General features: G+C 40.0%; 1 protein-coding gene across 1 annotated transcript in view; it reads left to right on the top strand.

Moving 5' to 3' along the window:
- Positions 1-20,269, top strand: part of LOC142075580 (E3 ubiquitin-protein ligase KCMF1-like) — a gene marked incomplete at its 5' end in the record, with an annotated part of 53,425 nt that extends 33,156 nt beyond the window's left edge. The window contains 5 exon segments of the mRNA XM_075137067.1: positions 3,586-3,725; positions 10,981-11,071; positions 15,111-15,296; positions 17,643-17,946; positions 19,636-20,269. Of these exon segments, the coding sequence (XP_074993168.1) occupies positions 3,586-3,725; positions 10,981-11,071; positions 15,111-15,296; positions 17,643-17,946; positions 19,636-19,897 (983 nt within the window).
- Between the last annotated feature and the right edge of the window lie 3,235 nt (positions 20,270-23,504).

Raw genomic sequence — 23,504 nt, 5'->3', positions numbered from 1 at the left:
TTCTTTAGCAAATGAGCCTTTGGTAGTCAATAACATGACTGTGTTCATAATTTTTAGGATTTTTGATGTACTATTAAAAACGAAACAGGTGGAAAAATATCCATTCAGTAACTTCAATGCTAAAATTAGACACAAAGGTTCATGATATCATTTAATTACTAACCTTTTTGTTTTTAATTTACATCATAGTTTAAAAGAAAACTTATCTGATGACCTGTATTTCAGTTTAGAAAAGGTACAGATTTTGATTGCAAGAGGTGGGGAGAGATTAAAGTTGAGGAGGAAAAAAGAAGGGAGGTATAAACTTCCAAAGGAAAAATATTTGGATTTGCCAGTGACTGATTTCAATTCTGACAGGTGCATTTTTTAACATTTTTTTTTTCCAAATAAAGGCATATTTATTTGGCATGTGCATGTACATTTGCTGTGTATTATGAGAAAGATGTGGAAGGAGAAGAACATGCAGGAGTATAATCAGGGGGCTGGAAAGAACTCAGATATTTGTTTTTTTAATTAATAAATGTTTCATATTCCCTAAAAGCAAGGACCGGAAACACAGGATTTGAAAGTACTCGTCAAACCTCTCCGCTCTGTGACAGAACAGCGTGTATTGTAGGAATTCTTGACATCTGGACTGAGCTAACAACATATCTAAGAAAAAGATATTTTTACCTGCATGCTGATTTATTTGTCAGTCTCTTCAGATTGGTTGTGGCCCTGTGCCCTTTGCTTAGCTGGGAAGTTGGAGTTGGTACTTCTGCCTTACTTGAAAATACTTAGATTCATGAAGTAGTGAGGTGTATAGGTAGAGGTTTTTAGACCACATGATAATTTTGAGAGATTGTTTTTCTTTTTAGATAGTAGATGCAGAAGATACTTTTATATGCAAATCTTCTAAAGAATAAGATGATTTACCCCTTTTTTCATTATCTTCTTCTTTTGATCATCATCATCTTGTTTTATCCAGATCAGAATATAAGATGCCAGGAGTTGGAAAATTCCCAGAAATGAGTCTGCTTAGCTAGAAAGAGTCCTCAAACGAAGATTTGACTTGGTGTTCTTGTATGTGTGTGTATGTTTGCAGTGGTGGAGAATTTCAGTTTTCCAATCGGTAAATAGGTATTTAGTCATCATCATGAAGATCATACCAAAGCTTAAGGGAAATCAGAGGATAACTGAACAAACTGTCATTAGCTTTTGATGTATTTATGACTGGCATTTTTGCTATTCCCACAGGTATGCAGAATTTTTTTGCAGAAGTTCTTGTTGAATTATTGAGCTTCAGAGAACAATATAGTGTTTGCATGTGCTGTTTTGGGCAGATTAAATGCAGTTAAATTTGGAATTCTTCTTAAATATTCCATTCAAAAGTTTGGCTGTCTTATTTTGTTCTCAGAATCTTTATTTAAGTTTTAACTCTGGTATATCTCTAGGACACGGAAAAAGTGAGAACTGAAGTTTACATTTCCTCTGTGCAATGACTTTGTAGAAGTAAGAATGCTTTCAAAGCTTTCCTTTTTGCTATATACGGTAACAACTTGTGTAATGAGCTGCTTTAATTAGAATTTTTCTGCATATAGTTAAAAGGAAGATTCTTTCATCCATCTTTATTGAAGGATTTTGCATTTATCTGTTCTAGACAACATCATTTTGAATTCTTTGCCTTACAGATATATTTTTCTGAAAGAATATCTGTTCCAGAGTCTGTATGGCTGATCCATTCAGAGACTGTTTTAGTGACTGCTTAGAACTTTGTGCTATGTAAACCTTGTTTGTGTTTTCCTCATTTGAAACCACGATATATGTAAATTCTTCATATTTGAGTATGCTGCAGCATATTGGTAATTTTTTTTACCCCAGCTCAGGTTTTTGGCTACATCAGAATGGGATTCTGAATGTGATTCTTGGAAAAACTTTCAGAGGAGTACTTAGTGAAATATGCACTGAAGTGGCACTGGTTAGGAGCTCCAAAATCTTGGGGTTCTGGGAATTCTGTAGATCTTCTGTGTGTTGTATCTGAAACAGTCTCCATAACATCTCAAACTTGGAGCAAGTTAATTTTCATGTAAGTCTTTATTGCATATCATATTGCATATCTGCAATAGAGGAGAATGGAAGACTTGGAAACAAGACCGATCACCACCTGGAAAATATGTGTGCAGTAATTTTAGAGAAGCTATTCAAGTCAAAAGATAGTTGTGCATGTAAGTAAATCGAATTGGTTCATCTTGTAGGATGATTGTTGCTTAACACCTATACAGGGGGACTGTCAGAGTTCTGAATGCTAATAGTGTAATCCTGCCTCAGACCCAGTTTCTCTGGTCACCTGCCAGAGTAATTAATTAGTAGTACCAATCTACTATATAGAATAAACACAAGCTTACTGTGAGTAATAGATAAGAACTACAGATAGTTTTACAAGCTTTGACATGGGGGAATTTGCTGCTGTTCCTGTTTTTGAGCATTCAGAACACACTCTATAGCTGATTGCTCCTTCGCTTATAAACCAAACAAGCAGATTAAAGAGTTTGTAAGAAGCTTTCTTCCAATCTGGTAGTATTGTCATCTTCAGTTGAATATGGTATATTTAAGTGTTGGTCAGCGACCTCTCCCACAAATGTGGGAAGGTGGACCTTCCTCTTCATAGCTTCACTGGTTCTTCCCATGCATTTATAGGGGATCAGGTAAGGATAGATGTTTTGAATTAAGACATACCACATGTCTTGTTGTAGGGTGCCAGCTGAATGCATGACAACTTGTCAAGGAAATGCCCACTGTTCATGTGTTGGGTGACTCTGATGCATTCAGAACTGAGTCCTGATACACGTTGTGCAAGGACCTTTGGGATTTCCCTCTAATAATGATTCCAGGCATCTGTTTGTGGCACCCCCTCATCTTGGAGGGGTGGGGGTGCTAATCTTTTGGGCTTGTCTTCCAACTTACATTTATGCTGACTTTCAGTCTGCGTAGTTCTCTTATTTCAATCATATCTGCTATGCAATTCCATTCTTTCATGAAAAGTTACTTCTGTGCCTTATTGTATAAAACATTTAATGGAACCTCAAATGCTGCTCTGGAGAACTAAGACTTATTATTTGAGACATTTCTAGAACTACTTATTGTGAAGCGGTGGTTCAGCTATGGCATTAAATATTGACATATGGTATCACTGAGGACTTCTAAATTTTATTCTAAATTTTTGAGGTACTGTTGAGAGTTCAGCTTTTGAAAACTCATCTTATGACTGAAAAATGCCATAGGTGACCCTGTACATGGGATAAGAAGGGTGGTGGAAAAGTATCAGCAGCATCATCATAGGAGTCTTTGCTCCTCCTGAATATTAGAAAACCATGTTATGTTTGCTAATGAAAATGAAATGTAGTCTGTTTTTTGTCATCAGTAATTGAATACTTCTTGAATATCAGCCTATGGCCCTTATACAAGATTAAAATGACCATTTGAATTACTTACCAGATTAATTTTGCAGTGATTATATTGAAGTACATCTATAAACAGGTTTACATGAACAAAGTAAATGATGCTACTGCTTTGAAGTAACCTCTATTTAAACACTTTCTGTTCCAGATTTGTACTATGGTGGAGAAGCTTTCTCTGTAGAGCAGCCACAATCTTTTACTTGTCCTTATTGTGGGAAAATGGGTTATACGGAAACATCTCTTCAAGAACATGTTACTTCTGAGCATGCAGAAACATCAACAGAAGTGGTAAGAAGCTTCAGAATTGGCTTTCAATTGTGGTGAAAATATATTAAAAAGAATCTCTCGTCTGGAAAATTGGTATCCTCCTGTTCTTTTTCTTTCTTGAATCATGAGTTCATTTAAATGCTTTGTCAGAAGACATACTACATTTGACGGTGACATCAAAATTCTTTCGTGTTTCATGCGTATCGGAATATAATGAGCTTGCTTTCTTCTTTTATGATATCTGTTTGGTTTTTCTGATACAAAGGCTGCCATGTTTAGGAATGTATTATCCTATAAGACAAATTTTAGAATGTTCTCATGGTTATTCTGTGTAGTTGTGTCTCCCTTTTCATAACCAGTGTGTAATTGTCCTGGAAGCTCATAGCTGTGCCAGTGTTTTGTAACTGCAGGAGGGAGGAAGACATGCAGACAGTTTGGTGTGTTTTTCAAATAGCTTTTGTGGTGGATCTGGTATATTTATGCAGCGGAAGTTGTCATTCTTTTGAAACTAATGCTGTCAAAGCAGCGGTTTTTCCGCCATTCCTAACCATTAGGACACATGACATGGTTAAAAACGTACTTCTTAAACATGTGTCAACAGAAATACTTTAATCTGAGGTGTTAGCTCCTGCTATCCTGGTTGTCTTTGGGAATAGGAGACACTAGGTTAGCAGAATGACATCCAGGGTGCTCGTTGTACCGTAGATTCCTAGAAAAATGTGAATGTTTGAAGTGGATTGCTCATCACTAATACGTGTGAAGAGATAAATAGGTTCTCTATTCTAGTCTTCTAGTTTTCTTAACTTCCAGGGAATTCTGTCGAAGAAAATGAACCTTTCCTGTCCAAGCCTCTTAAGGATCTTGTGCGAAGGAGTGATAGGGGAGGTGGTTTGTCCACCTTTTTGAGACTCAAAGGTGTTCTGATCTTTCTTAAAAACATAGGAAGTGAAACAGTTTACTTCACAATCTGTAGGATCATAATTTAACTTAGTGACACGCTGCAATTTTTGTCATCTCCTTGAGGTTTTTCTTTAACTGTGCAACTTTCAAACATAACATCAGCCATTAAAAGTTCCACGTTTGGATGACTTTCTTCAGTGGCTTAGTATTGCAATTCTGACTTGCACCACTTGATGTCAGTAATACGTTCCTGACACAGAATGTTAAGATTCCAGGTTTTTAAATTTGACACAACCTTTTTTTGCAGCTGTGACTTCTAGAACTCGGTACATAAAGCCTAAATTTGTGATTCTAGAGACCCGTTACTCCACTGATTCCTGAAAGAGTTGTATGTATTAAAAAAAAAAACAAAACAAAACCACCAACAACAAAAAAACCCACCAACCAAAAAACCGCAACAACAACAAAAAAAACTTTCCTTTTTATGAGTCAGTTTGCAACATTGTCATATCTTTGTTCCAAACAATGATAAAGGACAATATTTTAGTCCTTGAATATGATTGTAAATGTTTGTGCTAAGTTTTGAATCTAGCTTTTGTGATGAATGTTTAGTGTGCATGCACATAAAACTACTTGGGTACTGCAGTGAAAGGTGAAAGGCTACAACATTACTAAAGAGGAAAATATTATGGATTCTAAATGTTTGTGCCCTTAGGCTTTCAAGCAATAATTTCTGTTTAGATACTGAGCTTGTAGTCCTTGTATTATCTCTGTCTGTCCAAAGATGTGTTTTATTTGAGATACTTATTTTTAGGTCTTTAAGTTTACAGGGACGGAATCACTTTTATTTTACAGTCCCCTATCCACCCCCTAGTTTTTCAAAGAATAAGTCAAAGAATTTTTGGTCCATTAAATTTTGCCATTTTATGTTCAGAGTGGTGCAGATAAGTTTACTTTCTGCTGATTTTTCTTAAGTAATTGTAACTGGTATGTACAGCAATGTTAGGTACTTGCAGGCAGGAATCACAGACTGACTGAGGTTGGAAGGGACCTCTGGAGGTCATCTTGTCCAATCCCCTGTTCAAGCAGGGCCGCCGACAGCTGGTTGCCCAGGACCATGTCCAGACAACTTTTTGATATCGCTGAGGATAGAGACTCCACAGCATCTCTGGGCAACCTGTGCCAGTGCTCAGTCACCCTCACAGTGAAAAAATGTCTTCTGATGTTCATGAGGAACCTCCTGTGTTTGAATTTGTGTCCACTGCCTCTGGTCCTGTCACTGGGCACCACTGAAAAGAGCCTGGCTCCATTCTCCTTTCACCCTCCCTTCAGGTATTTATGTACATTTATAAGATCCCCCCCAAGCTTGCTCTTCTCCAGGCTGAACAGTCCCAGCTTTCTCAGCCTTTCGTCATAGGAGAGATGCTCCAGTCCTATAATCATCTTCGTAGCCCTTTGCTGGACTCTCTCCAGTATGTGCATGATGCGGAGCCCAGAACTGGGCACAGTACTCCAGGTGTGGCCTTACCAGTGCTGGATAGAGGCAAAGGATCACCACCCTTGACTTGCTGGCAACGCTCTTCCTGATGCAGCCCAGGAGACCATTAGCTTTCTTTGCACAGGGGCACATTGCTGGCTCATGGTCCACCAGGACCCCCAGGTCCTTTTCTGCAAAGCTGCTTTCCAGCTGGGTGGACTCCAGTGTGCGCTGGTGCCTGGGGATGTTCCTCCCCAGGTGCAGGACTTTGCACTTCCCCCTGTTGAACTTCATAAGGTTCCTGTTGGCCCATTTCTCCAGCCTGTTGAGGTCCCTCTGAATGGCAGCACAGCCTTCTGGCATATCAGCCACTCCTCCCAGTTTTGTGTCATCAGCAAAATTCCCACTGATCACCACACTCTGAGCCCAGCCATTAAGCCAGTTTTCGCTCCACCTCACTGTCTGGTTATCCAGCCTGTGCATCAACAGCTTGTCTATGAGGATCCTATGGGAGGCAGTGTCAAAGGCCTTACTGAAGTCCAGGTAGACAATATCCACTGCTCTCCAGTCATTTACCAGGCCAGTCACTTCATCATAGAACTTTATCAAGTTGGTCAAGCATGACTTGCTCTTCGTGAAGCCATGCTGACTGCTCCTGATGATTTTCTTGTCTTTAATGTGCCTGGAAATGGTGTCCAGGATTAGCTGCTCCATCGTCTTCCCAGGGATCAAGGTGAGCTGACCAGCCTGTAGTTAGTTCCCCAGGTCTTCCTTCTTTCTCTTCTTTAAGATAGGGGTGACATTTGCTTTACTCCAGTCCTCACCCAGTCCCCATGATTGATGAAAGATTGTTGAGAGCAGCCTCGCAACAGCATCTGCCAGCTCCCTCAGCACTTGTGGGTGCATCACATTGCAACCCCTGGACTTAAGTATGTCCAGTTCACTTAAGTATTCTCTAACCTAATCCTCTTCCACCAGGGGAATGTATTCCTTGCTCTGGACTTTCCCACTGGAAATTCTTGAAGGCCTGTCTTGCTAGTAAAGACTGAGGCAAAGGAGGCATTCAGTACTTCAACCTTTTCTGTGTCCTATGTAACCACGTCCCCCATCTTTTGAGCAATGGGCCCACATTTTCCCTAGTTGTCTTCTTGTTGCCTATGTACTTCTAGAAGCCCTTCTTGTTGCCTTTGACATTGCTTGCCAGATTCAATTCCATTTGGGCTTTAGCTTTCCTTACTTTGTCCTGGGATGCTTGGATAATGTTTCTATATTCCTTCAATTACCCTAGGAGGGTAACTTCTGTATGCTTCCTTTTTGTGTTTTAGTTGGCCAGGAGCATCTTGTTAATCCATGTAGGTGTCCTAGCATTTTTGCCTGACTTCATATTCATTGGGAACAGAGCACTCTTGAGCTTGGAGGGGATGATCCTTGAATATTAACAAGCTTTCTTGGGGCCCCTCGACCCTCCAGGTCCTTTTCCCACAGGACTCCTCCAAGCAGATAGTTGAAGTAGGCTAAAGTCTGCTTTTCTGAAGTCCAGGGTTGTGAGCTTGTTTTTCATCTTCCTCCCTGCCCTCAGGATCCTGAACTCCACCATCTCAAGGTCATTGCAGCCAAGGCTGCCTTTGACCTTCACATCCGGAATGAGCCCCTCCTTCTTAGTGAGTATGAAGTCCAGCAGAGCATCTCTTCTCATTGGTTCCTCAGTCACTTGGAGGAGGAAGTGATCATCAGTGCACTCCAGGAACCTCCTGGATTGCTGTCATGCTGTGTTATCCCTCCAGGAGATATCCGGGTGGTTGAAGTCCCCCATGAGGACCAGGGCCTGCAAGTGTGAGGCAACTCCTATGTCTGTAGAGGGCCTGATCCATTTGTTCTTCCTGGTCAAGTGGCCTACAGTAGACACCCACTATAATGTCACCTTTGCCTGTCCTCTCTTTAATCCCAAGCCATAAGCTCTCCATCAGCTCTTCTTCCATCCCCAGGCAGAGCTTCATGCACTCCAGTTGCTCTCTCACATACAGGGCAAGCCTCTCCTTCCTCTTCTAAAGAGCCCCCTTCCTCTCCTTTCTGAAGAGCCCGTATCCCTCCATTGCAACGCTCCAGTCATGGGAGCCATTCCACCATGTCTCCGTGATCCCAAGAAGATCGTAGCCCTGCAACGGCACGCAGATCTCCAACTCATCATGGTTATTTCCCATGCTGTGTGCATTAGTATACAGGCACTTCGGAGAGGCACCCCAGCATGTTGAGGTTGTGGCGAGGAAATTCAGGAGGAGAGTTTGATATTTCCTCGAAGGTGATTGTTTTAGTTCTGGATATTTCAATGGAAAATTATACTGATGTCTATCATAAGTTTTGTGATTGATTAAGTCTCTAAGGTTACACACTAAAAAGAATAAATCATATGATTTTGGTAATTACCAATATTTCTTCACCAGTAATGTCCAAGGGTGTTGGTAAGCATTGTAAGGCAAGTGCAGAAGAATCTGTCTGTCAGCATGATGATTGTTATTGTTGGCGTTGGGTTTCTGGTCAGTTGACTGTTCCAAATAAAATGCAGCATTCAACTAGAAGTCTGCTAGCATTGTAAATACAAAAAATTTTAGGAAACTTCATCAGATGTCATCTTTGAATCTCATTTCAGAACAGACACACAAATTTCGTACTATTACATTGCACTGCAGCAACTTTCTCACGTTTAGCAAGGCAGTAAGTAGGCTCCTTGTATGTGAACTTTAAGGCTAGGTTGTTGATACATTGCTGGTAAAATTGAGGAGAGCTTTTATTGCAGTAGTGAAATAGGCAATCTGAGACAGTCTGAATGGCTCCTGTTTTCATTCTTGAAAATCACAGCATCTCTTCTTGCGGTTACAGAAATACTGTCACTTAAAGTGGTTACCTTGTGTGTAAATAGGGAGGTAGTGGTAATATAAGCACACTTCTAGAAACTGACAGGTATTCTGTGAGTGTGATTGACTTAGGACTTTGCAGTCATCTTTCAGGCATCATTCAGGGTAACATGATGATTTTTTAATGCGAATGATCATAACTTCAGGAGAAACTTCTGACAATGTTTTCCTTTCATCTGCACCATTTGTTCATGCATGTTCTATTAACAATGATTTTTAGCTGTGTCGTGCTTAATCAGTGATGCTTCAGTCTGTGTTGTGATTTTGCCAGAGCTTATGCTTTAACTAAATTTTTGTTTGTGTGTAACAATGCTTCAGTAACTTTTCCCAGTCAGGGAGTTCTTGGAAGTTTAGTTCATGTTTAGAATTAGTGTTAGGATACTTAGATTCCCTCCTTTTCATTGTCCCTTATAACTTTTTCTTAGCTGAATGTTTTTCTGAGGGCTGGGTCTCTGTTTTTTCAGGCAAATATACACAGTTTATAATGCCTTTGTCCTTTTAGCAAAAGAACTTTCTTTCACTTTGCTGCTTTCAGAAGTGTGGTGTTCTTCTCATATTGGGGCTCTGCTTCCTCAGAGTAGTTTAAATGAAAAAATATTGCTTTGCTGGTCTGAAACACATTCTTGATGTCTAAGCAGCTTCTATATAAGTTTATGGACTTTAGAACCATCTGTCCAATATACATCCATTCCTGTGTCCCTGTATGATATGTTGGCATAGTTGAGTATTTATTATAATACACTGTAATAAGATGTCTTTGCTCTGTAGTGTGTCCACTTTTATGTCTCCTGTAGTGGTGAAAAATCTGGAAAGAGGAGTTCTGTGAAGAGAAATGCTGAACATTGAAAATAAAGGGGAAGGGGTTGTAGCAAAAAGCTTTAAAATGCCTGGTTTTCTTCTCAGAGTTGACTACTAAAATTAAAGTGGCATTAAAGATGTAGCAGATACTGTCAAAAGCAGCTGAGATTTTACAGTAAACTTATTTTAAGACCTTGTCCTCACCTCCATAAGAGTCACAGATGTGTGTGCTATTATACAGGTGTTCTTAATACCCACGATCTTTTGAGATCTTCTGTCAACAACTTGAGTATATGCATGAAGAGCACTGGGAACCTGGGCTTTATGTTGCAGCCAGAGTTGCTCCATAAAGGCCAGACTATTTGACTGAGGAACAGAGAGGTACATTCATAGACAGCAGTTGCTTTTAACTGTCAAAGTGCTGTTGATTTGAGCACTTAACATTTGGGGGAAGAATTTTGTGGAATGGATTTTTTTTTTGCTGCCATCTGTAAAGCTTTAAAATCAGTCTGCAAAACTACTTTAAAGAAAAACTGAAGATTTTTTCAAGCTGTTTGTGGAGTCATTCAAAAAACAAGTCATATTTATGGCAATTGTAATGGCATTGTTTCTCTGCTTGGTTAACGTGTGTTTTGGTTTAAAACAAACAAAAAAACCCAAAACAACAAAGAAACAAACTAAAGACAGACGTCAGTGTCTTCTCCCAAAATACTGTTGTGTAGGGATATGGAGATCAAACCTCTGCCAAAGCTGTAGTTATGCACTGCCTGGTTGTGTGGTCTCAGGTTGATACTTCAGCAAATACTGACGTGTGGTTTCATTCTGATTCTTCTACTGGAATGAGAGTCGAGCAGGCACATAGTAATCCTGTGTAATCAGACTCTACTGTCAGTGGCAGAATTGGCATACAAAGACTAATTTTCAAGACATTGCAAATTGAATTTGAAAATTCTAGCTCTGGTTTTCATAGCATTCTGAAAATCATAAAGTAAAAGATGTCTAAATTAATGTCTGCACTTGAATACATTTTCTGTTTTTTTTTAATATCTTGCTATCCAGGTCTTTGTGAATACCTAGAATATGATTTTAAAGCATAAGAATCAATGTCTAATGATTAACTCAATTATACAAGTTCTGTTTTGTGTAAAATCTATAAAGTTGTTTTTTTTTTCTCACTTTGTCATTTCAGATTTGTCCAATATGTGCAGCATTACCTGGAGGGGATCCGAATCATGTCACAGATGACTTTGCAGCTCATCTTACACTGGAACACAGAGCTCCTAGAGATTTAATATCCTTTCCAAGTTGAGGCAAAGAGGCTAGACTGTCTCATCTAGTAGCCATGATGACTTGTTTTGATTTTTATAGTCAAAGGGTCATACCTCGGTTTTTCTGGAACTTAAGTTGTTAAAGATATGTATGTCAAAAATAAAAAGGTTCATTTGCTAGTTTAAAAATGTGTAAGTACCAGATTGTGAATAAATTATAGGTATCCTTGACAGTGCTTTTTGCTCTAACAGCAAAAACATTTAAAGAACTTTGACACGGAGAGGTTTTTCTACTTGTGCTGTGGTATTAGTTATGATGCTGCTTTATGTATCCAGATTAGTAGTGTGCTGTAAGTATTTGTGACATGAAGATGATGATCTGAGGACGATTTGAGCTTAGCTGGTTTTGACGACTGATTTTAAACTTGCTTAACTACTTTTAACACCATGTTTTAATAATGTAATTTCATAGTGCTACTGACATTTTGTAATATAACTTGGAAAACTTTCAGGTTTCCTAGGAAATAGGATGTTTTCTTTCAGTTACCTTAGCAGCAGGTTATGCAGATTTATCTACGCTTGATGGCTGAAGAGCTGGAACTATTGGGTTTTTTTATCCTTGTTCTAAGAATATTTTTCTTTTTTAAATCCCCCCAACCCCCTCTCCCCCTCCCAGGATTAACTGATGAAATGTATTTTGGTTTGGGCATTTTATTTAATGGCATGCAGGCTATGTAGCTACCTACAGTAAGTAATCTCTCTGAAGTATTCCTTTGTGGTTTTTTGTCTGTTTGTTTAAATGTGACTACATTATTACTTTGATGGTGGCTTTTTTGTTTAAAGATTTTTAAAAAGGGGGAAAAAAGAAAACTCTAAGCCCTAGCAGGGGCTTTTTTACTGCAGTAAAAAAAAAATCCAAACCCTAGCCACTGGAGTTCGTTACGTTAACAGAAGGGAGACGGCTCCATTTCAATTATGATTGTGTTTGATTGCATTTAAGTTTGTTAGTGTTACCATGGTTTAGAGTCAGGACAGACTAAATGCACATGTTAATTACTACACAATAATTGGATCAGTGTAAAGGAGTCTAGGTGTTTATTGGCTCTGTGCAGGAGTAACCAATAATGTAAAGAAAGTCAGGTAAAGGCAGTTATCTCTGCTTCACCTTTTCCTGTGGACAGGAGTGGGGCTCTCAGCCGTTGGTGGAGCAGGGTGCTGAGTGCGGTGGCTCTGGCCATGAGAGCTTGGTCCCAGGCATCCCTGGAGGTCCCCCATGGCCAGGTGTCCCCCAAGCCAGAGTCGTGCCATCCTCCCTTTCAGGTGGAGGTGGGATGAGATTGATGAGGGGAGAGCATCTTCCAGACCATTGGACCTTCCTAACCTTTGGATGGCTCTGAGATGTTGCTTGATGACTGGTGTAGTAAGTCACTGAGCAATTTTTCTTGTATCAATTTAGTTCTGCTCTTTCTACCAACTGCGAGTTTTTCATAGCATCTGCCTAATATTTTTCTAACAAAATTTACATCCCTAATAACTACAGAGCAATGTACCAAAGGTCAAACTGTGGGCCTCCAACATTACTGGGCTTAACTGCTCTGGAGGCCAGGAAGTTTAAATTTTCCCAGTTACAGAGTGAAATTAATTTCCTACTGAAATGAACATGATGTTTGAGAGTTCATGCTTCTGTAGCTTTTTCTCCCCCTCCAGTATCAGAGATACCACCAGATGACTTTTAATTCGGAAATGTTTGAGAAATCAATCTTTTCAAATACAGAGTAAGGCTTCAATGTCAGTCATCCTAAAATGGATCTTTCTTGGATGTATTTTGGGAATACATTGTCCACAATTCAGCATTAAAGACAACGCATGTAGAATTTTTGCTTGTACACTATTGCTTCGGTGATCAGCGTTGTCAAGTCTCCAAAACCTGATAAGTGTATCCTGAAGTGAGTATTCCATGTTGGCTTTACATCACATCTAGCAACAGGCAGGGCTAAAGTAGGAAAAAAGAAAGAGGAGATGCCCCTTTTCATCAAGAGTCTGGCAGCGTAGGAAAGAATAACTGCCAAAGTCAGGGAGCTGTTAGAAAGCTGCTCTTTGATACCACTATATTGCTGTTCTAAATGTCTTCATATGAAGTTAAAGCTGTACGGAACAACTCTGTGCTCTGTTACAACCTTCGTGTACAAAAAGGAGATAGAGACAGAAGGCTCTTTTCTTGCACTTCTTCTAGAGTGAAGATTTTTGTTACAGTTTGAGGTAAGTTTTTATTGTTGGGTCTACTAGAGTTCTGAGGAGTGGCCTCATCTTCTAAGTATTGATTAGGCATGCGTGGTTTATTTTGGTTTTGTTTTTTGTGGTTTTTTTCCTCAAGTTGTCCCAGAAGGCTGCATGTGTTTCTTGTTATAAACCTTGTGCAGCAATTGCAAGATATGTCCTTCATTCCTACAGTCTGGGGACAATTCTTTAAAGCCCAGTTTCTTACTTTAGCAGGAAAATATTTGAAAATTTATTAAATACAGTTTTTCAGCATCAATCATACAAATAGTTCTCACATGGCTATTCAGTTTATCTGTTTGTCACAAGTTAAGGTTTACAGAGGTTTTTCTTGCTCTAGCATAGCTGGCAAGACTTGGGTGCATGCTTAGCTTGTATTTAAAGAGTGATATTTATCTCAAAACACTTCAAAAGCTGGAGTTAGGAAAGTTACCTCACAGTCCTGTGTCTGCTTGAAAAATCCCCAGATACTGCCCTTTTCTACCAGGTCTAGTTATGAAAAGCTTGCCAAACTGCATGGGGGCAGTAGTCCATCTAATACAGCGTCTTGTCTCCAGTAGCATCCAGTTTTAGCACACTCAGAGGTGCAAGGCACTCTGTGCTAGGCAAAGTGTGTTCTGTGCCAGGGGAGATTTTCCTCTTACACCCTAGATGTTAAGTGTTTTACACTGTAGTGTAACTAGTAGGTTTGAAAGGGGCAAACGTTCTGTAAAATCTTTTTGTAATAGCCGGAAGTCCTTTCTTGCCATGAGAAGTCTAGTAATTTCTTTCAGTCTTAAGTTCTTGACGTCCATGACATCCTAAGGTTCGGCACCGTAACTGCGTTTTATGAAAAGTACATCGGACGCTACTCTTACACAGTAATGGATACCATACCAGTGGTAAGCGTACTATTATAAAAATAAAAAACATGGGAGATAGGAGGATCTAAGCTAAAACTTTAGTAACAGTAAAATAAAATGTTCAAGTCTATGCTATTTTATTTTGCACTAGTGAATTATACTAGTGATTTTTAAAACAAAAGGAAGCCTTATCTGGACTGTCTTGGAGGAATGACAAAAATAAGCTTTAAATAATTTCTTTATTGTCTCTTAATTTATATGAGAAAATGTATTAAAGGTATGACTTTAAATATAAGCATGTGATATGGAGAAATGGGGGAAAATGGGAAGGGCATCATCATAACTGGAATTAGTGGCATTTCTTTGGCTAAAAGAGGAAAGGTGAAACAAAGGGGTGTGTTCAAAGTGCTGAACTCTGCTGAAAACCTACATTTTCTTAAGGATTGAAGTGATGAAATTTCTTGGATAAAAGCATGAAGTACAAAAGTCAAAAGGAATACAGTAATTATTATGTATTTTTGATAGGAATGGCAATAAACTTTTTTATTATTTTCAATACTTAACGTAAGAATTGGAGAGGGAGAATAAAATCCCTATGTCTCTGTAATAAGCTTGGTTGAACATGCATTTTTCAGAGTTCTCAGATTAATGAGTAGGAAACTTTGATCTAAAAAACCTATGAAATTAATCCTGATGTTTCTTAGACATCATAAAAAGCTGGAGAAATACAGGGACTTTGGTGTACACAGCACTGGGTATCTTGAGTTCAGATCAGTAAGTCTGACTTGCACCATAGCTACAGTGTACCTTAGCTTTGCTTCAGAAGTTGAATCATTATTTTATGAATGAAGAACAGTGTGCACCTGAGTATTTCACCCATCAAATGTCGTTGTCGTTTAATACTCAATGCCAAACAGTTCTGTTTTCTTAACTTCTTGGTTACGATGAATCCAGTGGTGTTCGGCATGTACGTAGGATGTTCCACCCAGGCCGGGGTTTGGGAGGCCCCCGTGCACGTAGATCAAACATGCACTTTACTACCAGTTCCCCTGGTGGGCTTTCATCTTCTCAGAGTTCGTATTCTCCAAGCAATAGAGAAGCCATGGATCCTATAGCTGGTAAGAGCTGTAATCACGAGTTTTACCCCAGTGTCCTTCTTACACAAGGGAAGTAAAATTCAAGATGATAATAGTTGCCCTGCTTTCTGTTGTTATGAATGTATAGATACGCTGCACAGCGCAAGTGTGATCGATGGCTGCTTGCAGGTGAGCAGTGTGCCTGGCTGGGTTGTCTCAGGGCCTGCACATGGAGATGCTGAAGCTGAAACCACTGCCTGTAGCTTGTGCTTTTAGTTCTAGACAGTGTAAGGCTTATTCCCAAACCTAATCTATGCACAGATGTTGTATATTTTTACAAGTGATTGTGTCCAACTTCCATCACCTGCTTTAGTAATTTGCCATGTGGATAAAGGTCTTTATGGAGGACAGTGTCTGTCTCAATGAAGACGAAATTAGCTGAATTGGAGTATTAATGGACACTTAAAATATGAAGACAATTCTGAAAACAAATACAGCTTGCCCTAAGGGGAAATCTAAACATTTTTATGCAGTGGTCTTTGACCACGCCAGCGTAAGTGTCAGGGAAACCTTCTGCCGTAACCCACCTTTGCTTCAGATGCCAAGAAGGCGTGATGCTTAGACTGGAGCTTCCTACTGTCATGTTGTGACTTCCTCAGAGGGAAGTAGCCAGCCAGCTTAATGAGGCATTGACCCTGAAAGGGGAGTTGTGGCTCCACTGCCTTCCTTAATCATCGTCCTCTTGCCTGCCTTCTACTGACTTTGGTGCACTGCTGGCCCACTGTGACCTCGTTTAACTCATTAAATTAGCTGGGAAGTAAGTTAAGTGAGGTCACAGGAGGGTCTGAAAAGGAGTAGAGTTTGTTCAAGGAGGGAGGATGTTTGTGAAGCCTCCAGTGCAAGACCTCGTCTTTCTCTTACAAGAGCAGTTAGTTCAGCTCAGTTAAATGTGGAGTGGCTGCTGAGGTTTGTTCTCAGCCTCACAAGGCCTTCGCACTTACCAGCATTAAATGTGGGATAAAGTGGCATTCTTCTGAATCTTTTCTTTTTTGGTGGGAGCTGTGTTTGTGCATTTAGAGTTCAGTTGCACACTGAGCTGGGTGCCCTTCTTATACCAAGGCTCTGTGTTGAGCTCACATCTGCTTCCAAAATGCTGTTTCACTATACTCTAAGCTGTAACTTATGCTTTAACTTACAGTGAGAATAAATACATCTAAATCTTGTCTGGAAGTTTCATACATCTTCCCTTTTACTCGAGTAATAAATAGGAAAGCCCACCAGAATTTTTCTGTTTAAAATAAATGATGTTTATAGCATCTGTTACATTTTTTTTTTACATTTTTTTTCTCCCTGTGGTGTTTCCTAGTAATTACAATGGAAATAAGTTATTTAATCTTGGTATTGCTATCAGTGCTGGTAAAAATGACTTGACCATCCTGTGTTCCTGACATGGAAAACAACGGCATTTTGCTTTATTCCCTTAAAGAAAGCCTTATTTAGAAGGATTATATTTTGTTAATGCAATGGAAGGAAAATTATCATGACCTATATAGTAACTTTGTAATGTAGAGGTAAGGGGCAGGAGCAGCATCATCCCCTGCTTCCTCTGCCCTTGCATCAACTACAGCAAGCAGGTGATGTAAGAAGTACCTTCAACACAGGGTGTAGAAGAGATTCTGCAGTAATGCACTGAGCCGTAATTTGCTGCTAATATTTATTTCAAAAAATTCTTTATGGATGAAACTTGCTATAAGCATTCCATCCCTCTGAATTGGAAGACTTAAGGATAGAGTTTTTTTAATTGCTAGGCCTTCTCTGTACTTCTGGCAGAAGTAAAAATTCATACAGCAAAAATGCTTGACCACTTCCGTTTTGATGTGAGGCAATACTTCAATATGTTTTCTTAATTAAATATTTTTTATTAAATATTTGAAGCAACGGTACGATATTTCTCTTTGCTGCAGCACAGCTTCCCTCTGGATATTGGGAAGGTAAAGCCTGCGTTTTGAGGGAACATTTGTTAAGAAATTAAAATCCCCAACCAAAGCCAAAATGAAGTAGTTTCTCTATCAGTTGCTATTTTTGACCTGAAGTTTCAGAGAATTGCTGCAGAGGACATAATTTGCCAAGCATTTCCTGTAGATTGGCTCTCCTGTTATTTTGAAGGCATAAACTTTGACTTCTTATTTGGAATAAATCTGCATAAATGAGTCTTAATCTTCCTTACCCTTTGAGACATTGAATGCTAGGACTTTTTTCAAGAGCTTCATGGGCTCTTCAGCATTGTTTGTTCTTTGATTTTATTGGTTGAAAAAAGGAACTGATGCACTGGAATTCAGGGTGTATTCGTTCTATTGTGTAATGCTTATTTATGATCTTCCATCATAGAAACTTTCTCTTCTCTGGCAGAGCTTTTATCTCAGCTATCAGGCGTGAGGCGTTCTGCAGGAGGACAGCTCAACTCCTCTGGCCCTTCTGCTTCTCAGTTACAGCAGCTGCAGATGCAACTGCAGTTGGAACGACAACATGCACAGGCAGCAAGACAACAACTGGAGACTGCACGCAATGCAACTAGACGCACCAACACGATCAATGTCAACACCACTATGACACAATCTACAACAACAACCAACACATCTAACACAGAAAACAGTCAGCAGACTATCCAGAATTCCCAGTTTCTTCTTACAAGGTAACTTGTTCTGTGTATTTGCTAGTATTTACCTTTTACCATTTCTGTTTGCCTCAGTCCTGACAGAGACCTCAATGAAACTTAAGTGTTTGGAGTTAGGCACATGCCCTAGTAAAGCAATGTCTGATCAAATATAACCCAGAGTTAACAGGCTGATTGATCATTCAGAATATAGTCTGGTAGACGTCAACAGTAGTCACAGAATGTGTAATAGATAAAACTTGCTTCATCCACATTTCTAGCACGAAAGTAAAACCCATAATTTCATATCCAAGAGTAGCAGTTTATAGCTGGCCCAAAGGGAGTTATTCTGCTTTTGGAAAGCCAACTCCAGGAGCTGGCTGCAGAAATGTCCTACGGTGGTATTTGCAAAAAGGAGAGGCAATCTCACAAGCGCGCTGTACTTTTTTTTGACGCAGCTAGGAACATGTTTAAAGGATTAGACTTGAGTATGGATTTCTGCAAACCTTGAAAAGGAGGCTGGTTTTGAGTTTTGGCTGAATAAGTTACTTATGACTCCAGGCAGGGGACTTCTGCCAGATCCTTCATCAAGGCTGTAGCCAACATACTGCGCTTTTGTTTGCATTTGTAACATCTTTTCAAACCTACTGTCTGTCTGCTTCTAAGCAATGGGTAAACATTAGTTGCTGCATCTCAACTTGAAGAGGAACAAAAGGAATATTTCTTAACAAAATCATGCATTTCCAGTGATACAAGCATATAGAATTGAGCCATAATGGAGAGGGAGAGAGTCAGTATTGTTTAGAAGGAAATTAATCTTTACTAAAAGCTGAAGGTTGAATAGAGGTTTATATATTAATTATTTTAGAGACTGGATAACAAAGCAAATAAAGGATGCCGTTAATTAACAGAATACTTAGATCCCAGGGTTGTTTTAAAGAGGAGTCACCCACTATGTCATTCCAGTTCTCTTAGAAGGTTGGCTATTGACCTGAAATAAAAATGTTTTCCATGTCTCTCCTGCCATGCCCGCCCCATATATACTCTTGTTTGTCTGTTTGGTATTGTGAAAGAGTGTGGGCATTTTAACAGCTCCTGTGTCAAGAAACCTGAATTTGAGTCAATCTGATTTTTGTCTAAGCGCAAGATAATACGTGACACCTTTCAATCAGAAACTCATTATTATTTATTTGAGAAACTTAATCAAAGTAGCTGCAAGTGTCACAGATTGTGACTTTCAGAGTTGGAGTGAGCAATTTCCTTGCCTATCAGGGCATGCACTATAACCTAGGAGAAGTGGTGGAGTGAACGTTCTATTGTGCTTTGGGAATCCCTAGGCTTTGCACATGCGGTCATGTATTTTGTGGCATATGTGGACTTAGAAGTTGACCTAGAAACAAAACAGGCATGTAATGAGTGTCTAGGAAATCACAACAGCCCTCCCTAAAAGACTCATGAATAGCAGGAAACCTCACAAATAGTTTTTTATTCTCCCCTAGCTTTAGGCTCCACTTTGAATGCTGTTGTAGCAACAGGGAAAGGTGGTTTGTTAAATGCGTGCCTGCTGTACTGAGGTGTTGGAGGTTGCCAGAGCTGTACATGTCGAAGGGCAAGCAGGCCTACCCTGAAGGAGTGGTTTTCAAGTGCCTTTCGGCACCTGTCAGTAGTGTCATTGGCGAAATGGGCTTTCACCAACTGCCTGTCTTCTCCTCCCTTGCTGCTGTACAGGTTGAATGATCCGAAGATGTCGGAAGCAGAGCGTCAGTCAATGGAAAGCGAACGGGCAGACTGCAGCCTGTTTGTTCAGGAGCTTCTACTGTCCACTTTGATGCGGGAAGAAAGTTCCTCCTCAGATGAGGATGAGCGGGGGGAGATTGCAGATTTTGGTGCTATGGGCTGTGTAGATATTATGCCTCTAGATGTTGCTTTAGAAAACCTAAATTTAAAAGAGAGTAATAAAGGAAACGAGCCTCCTCCACCTCCTCTTTGATGACATCCCACTTTGCAGACAATGTCCTCTGTGCTGTATTTGCCAATGAAAGTGGACAACAACTATCTTGGGTTTGTTTTGGTGATTGTAATTTCAGGTCTGTCACTCTTGTTACATTGTGTACATTCAAAAGAAAGAGAGAAAAGATATATATGATAATCATTTCCACTTAACTAATTTTTACTTCTAGCAGGTAAATGTAGGTTGCAGTGCAGAGCAAAAAGCTCTGTGTCCTGTACCTTGACATGCAAAAGGCTCTCCTAATACTCCACATTCAAACTGAAGAGGAAAAAAATGAAAAATCTCTAATGAAGCTGCTGTGTGTATTTATGAATATTAATGAATAAAAACTGCTTGGATGGTTTACCTTAACTACTGCATGATGTTTTTTGCAGCGTGCATGAGTTTTAGTGACCTTGTCATTTAAAAACTTAAATACAAGGAGTAAAACTATAAAACCCAAAGCTTTCCCATTATTCAAACGTTACGTGACAAAAAGGTTAGTGCTGACTAGCAGTTTGTGGCCACAAAGTAGCTTTTGAATAATATGTGACAGAATGACATCTTTACGTGCTGTTCCCGCACAGGATGGAAACTCTGCAGTGGGATATATTGTCGTGACCAGGGTGTGGCATTTTGCTGTATGTGACCATTATGTTGCCCTGTTAGCCATCACCTCAATGTGGAGTTTAACTTCATTTTATGCATCTGTAGGAGACACAACAGTAAGGCCACTGTTGGAAGCTACTGCAAGGGGCTGTTGTGTGCCCTAAAATCAAATGATGTTCACTTTTGTTTAAAGTTTTTCCTTTTTGTGGTTGTTAAATTTTTTAATTGTTAAATATGTTTAATTCAGGTGTAGACAATTCATATATTCACTGTGTTTAAAAAAAAAAAGTTAACCTGGATCATGTTGTCTTAGTTTAAAAAGTCTTTCACAGTCTCAATCATATTTTGAGTTATTTATGTATTTGCTTCATAGTTTGCAGAGACCTGTCAGTATCAGGAGAGCTTGAGGATTTGGATTCCCAGATTGTCAGTATATTACAAGTGAATTCTTAATGCTAACTTTAGCACCTTTTATTTATTGTTTCTTTTGGTTATTTCTGCTGGTATAAAAAAGTTGAAAAAGCCTTTTAGTTGAATCGTGCCACCTACATGCCTATACTGTTAACCCTCCCGGTTTGGAAAAAAAGAGAGTATGGTGTTCTTGTGCATAGAAGTTTATAATAGCCCCAAGACAAGGACAGAAGGGGTATGTTTCGTTTTGGTTTTCTTCCCCTCCCCCCCCCCCCCTTTTTGGTGGGTTTTTTGAATGTAAAGTTAGATTATAAAAACAAAAGTGCACACAGCTTCTGATGAAAATTTAAACTAGGCTTATATCATAATGGTGTCTTTCCAGATCTTTCTCACCTCACCTCTCTCTCTTTCTCTGTATCCTTCCATCTCTGCAGCATTGCTAGCATTTTAGAGTAAATTTACAGACTTGAACACCAGATGGTGTTCTCAGCAGAACTGTGACGTGTATGCTAATCCAAAATAACAGCAGCAAAAGAAGCAACCCCATAGACTGAAGTTTAAGTTCCATTCCTTTTTAGTTTTTTTTTTGGTGTTCTGGTTTTTTTTTTTTTTAAATCCTCAAATGCTGATTGTTTCCACATAGAGCAGTACTAGCTTTGTTTTCTTTTAGTCTCTGCAACAGAAAATGTTTCAAGGGAAACTACATGAGGCTCTGGTTATCCTGAGAGTTATCCCCAGTAGGGACTTTTTTTTATTGATTGTTGAGGATTTTCAAAAATTTTTCAAGCTGTAGTCTTTTCAAACACATCTTCTGCACATTACAATAAGACACACGGTTCAATAAAGCATTTTCAAGACTGTTGTTCAGTTGATTTTCTTTGGTTTTGATGTGTTATCCAGACAGTTTTGTTCCAGAAATTTCTGCAGCTGTCTTTAATTCCAACTGTATACAAAAGCAGTTCATGTAGAAATCCTGGGTGATTTACATAAAACCGCATGCTTTGGCAGGTGATGAAGTGTGTAATCCTAACTCCTCACAGGTAAGTGAGTTCAACTTTCCGTAGAACAAGATGCATTTAAAATAAGCTCATCTCAGTGTGTTGTTACTTAAAATGGGTATGTGGCTGGTCTCCAGAGGCCACTTGCATTGCATGACTTCCAAACTCCGTTCCACTTGCTTGGAAGAGGATGCAAACCAGTATTATCCATGTTTATTTAGAGACTGAATATATGCTGACTTGGATTTAAAGGTATTCTTGGGCATCACATTAACTCTTACAAATCTTCAGTTGGTTGGAGTTTTTTTAGGTTTAGAAATAATATGAAATGGCTACTAGGAAGGTGTTTATTCTAGTAGTCTGCCAGTTCCTATTTGCAGGGAAGTGTTTTTCCTTCACAGAGGAATAGTCAGGATAGTATTTTTTGGGGTATTTCCAAAATATTTGTGTTTATTTTCAAGGTGCTCTGGGCTACAATGAAAATAGCCTTCAGCAGCTTTGCAGGAGAATCCTGTAGGGAGTTACTGCCTGTAACTGTGAGGAGACAGGGGACAAAAAAAACCAAACAACCCCAAACCAAAAAAACCACAAATCACATCCCAACAGACAACAGAACACCACCATTTCAGAAAAGGGAGCGTTAGTGCTTGCCACTTGGAAGATTCCTGGAGTGCAGCAAAACCTGTATCAGACACCAGTGCGTGTTTGTAAACCCGTGGTGCAGCTGGCGGGAGCCCTCCCAGAGGTTCTGATGCTGAACGCGCGCTGCGGGGGCGCGCAGCCAGGCTGGTGCCAGGTGCCTGTGATGGGCCAGGGGCTGTGCATGTGCCCTGCTCTGGCGCACGGCGGCATCCCCGGGGCGGCTGACGGTGCACCACAGGCTGCATCGTCTTCTGCTGTGGGCAGCGAGCGTGCCAGCTTTCGTCGTGGCGTCGGTCTTCAGCCAGCAAGGGCTGCCAAAGAGCCTTCTGGGGGGCCGGGGCAGGCAGAAGGGCATCCAGTCGTTGCCAATATTTTACAGCAGTTGAAGGGGTACGCAGATGTGTGTGAAGGTGTTGGGGAACAAGTCCCACCAGGCTCTCCGTGGAAAACTTACTTGGAATCGCATTACATTCTGTTTGTAACCTGTGATCTGCTTTAGTCAGGGCTCTGTTACTTTTTTGTGTTTGGGTCAATGCCAGAGAGAGACACTTACACATGGTGGTGTGATAGACCATGAAAATGCATTTTAACTTCCATCCACCTTGAGTTTTACTTGGGTCGTTGTGACTGCCTTCATCAATGCCCTGGGGGGGTTGGGCAGTGGGGGGTTGTTGCGTTTTGGTTTTCTTTTTTTTTTTTTTCTTCCTCTGCCCTTCTCTCAGGAGGGGTTTGTAAGACCTTCCTCCTCGGCGTGGAGTTGTGCTCCCAGGTACAGCTTGTGGACACTGTAGCTTGGCCCAGAAACCAACGATGTTGATGTGTGCATATTGTGCAGTTTTGAGACGCCTGTCTGTTGGGAAGGAGTAAAGGCAATTCTCTGTTACCAGCCAGAAGCCCCAGGAGGCAGAGATGCTCTGGTGTCTCCTGGGGCTCCCAGGAGACCTGAA

The sequence above is a fragment of the Calonectris borealis genome, chromosome Z (assembly GCF_964195595.1).
Source record: "Calonectris borealis chromosome Z, bCalBor7.hap1.2, whole genome shotgun sequence".
In the NCBI taxonomy this organism is placed as follows: domain Eukaryota; kingdom Metazoa; phylum Chordata; class Aves; order Procellariiformes; family Procellariidae; genus Calonectris; species Calonectris borealis.
This window is presented reverse-complemented; position numbering and strand designations above follow the sequence as displayed.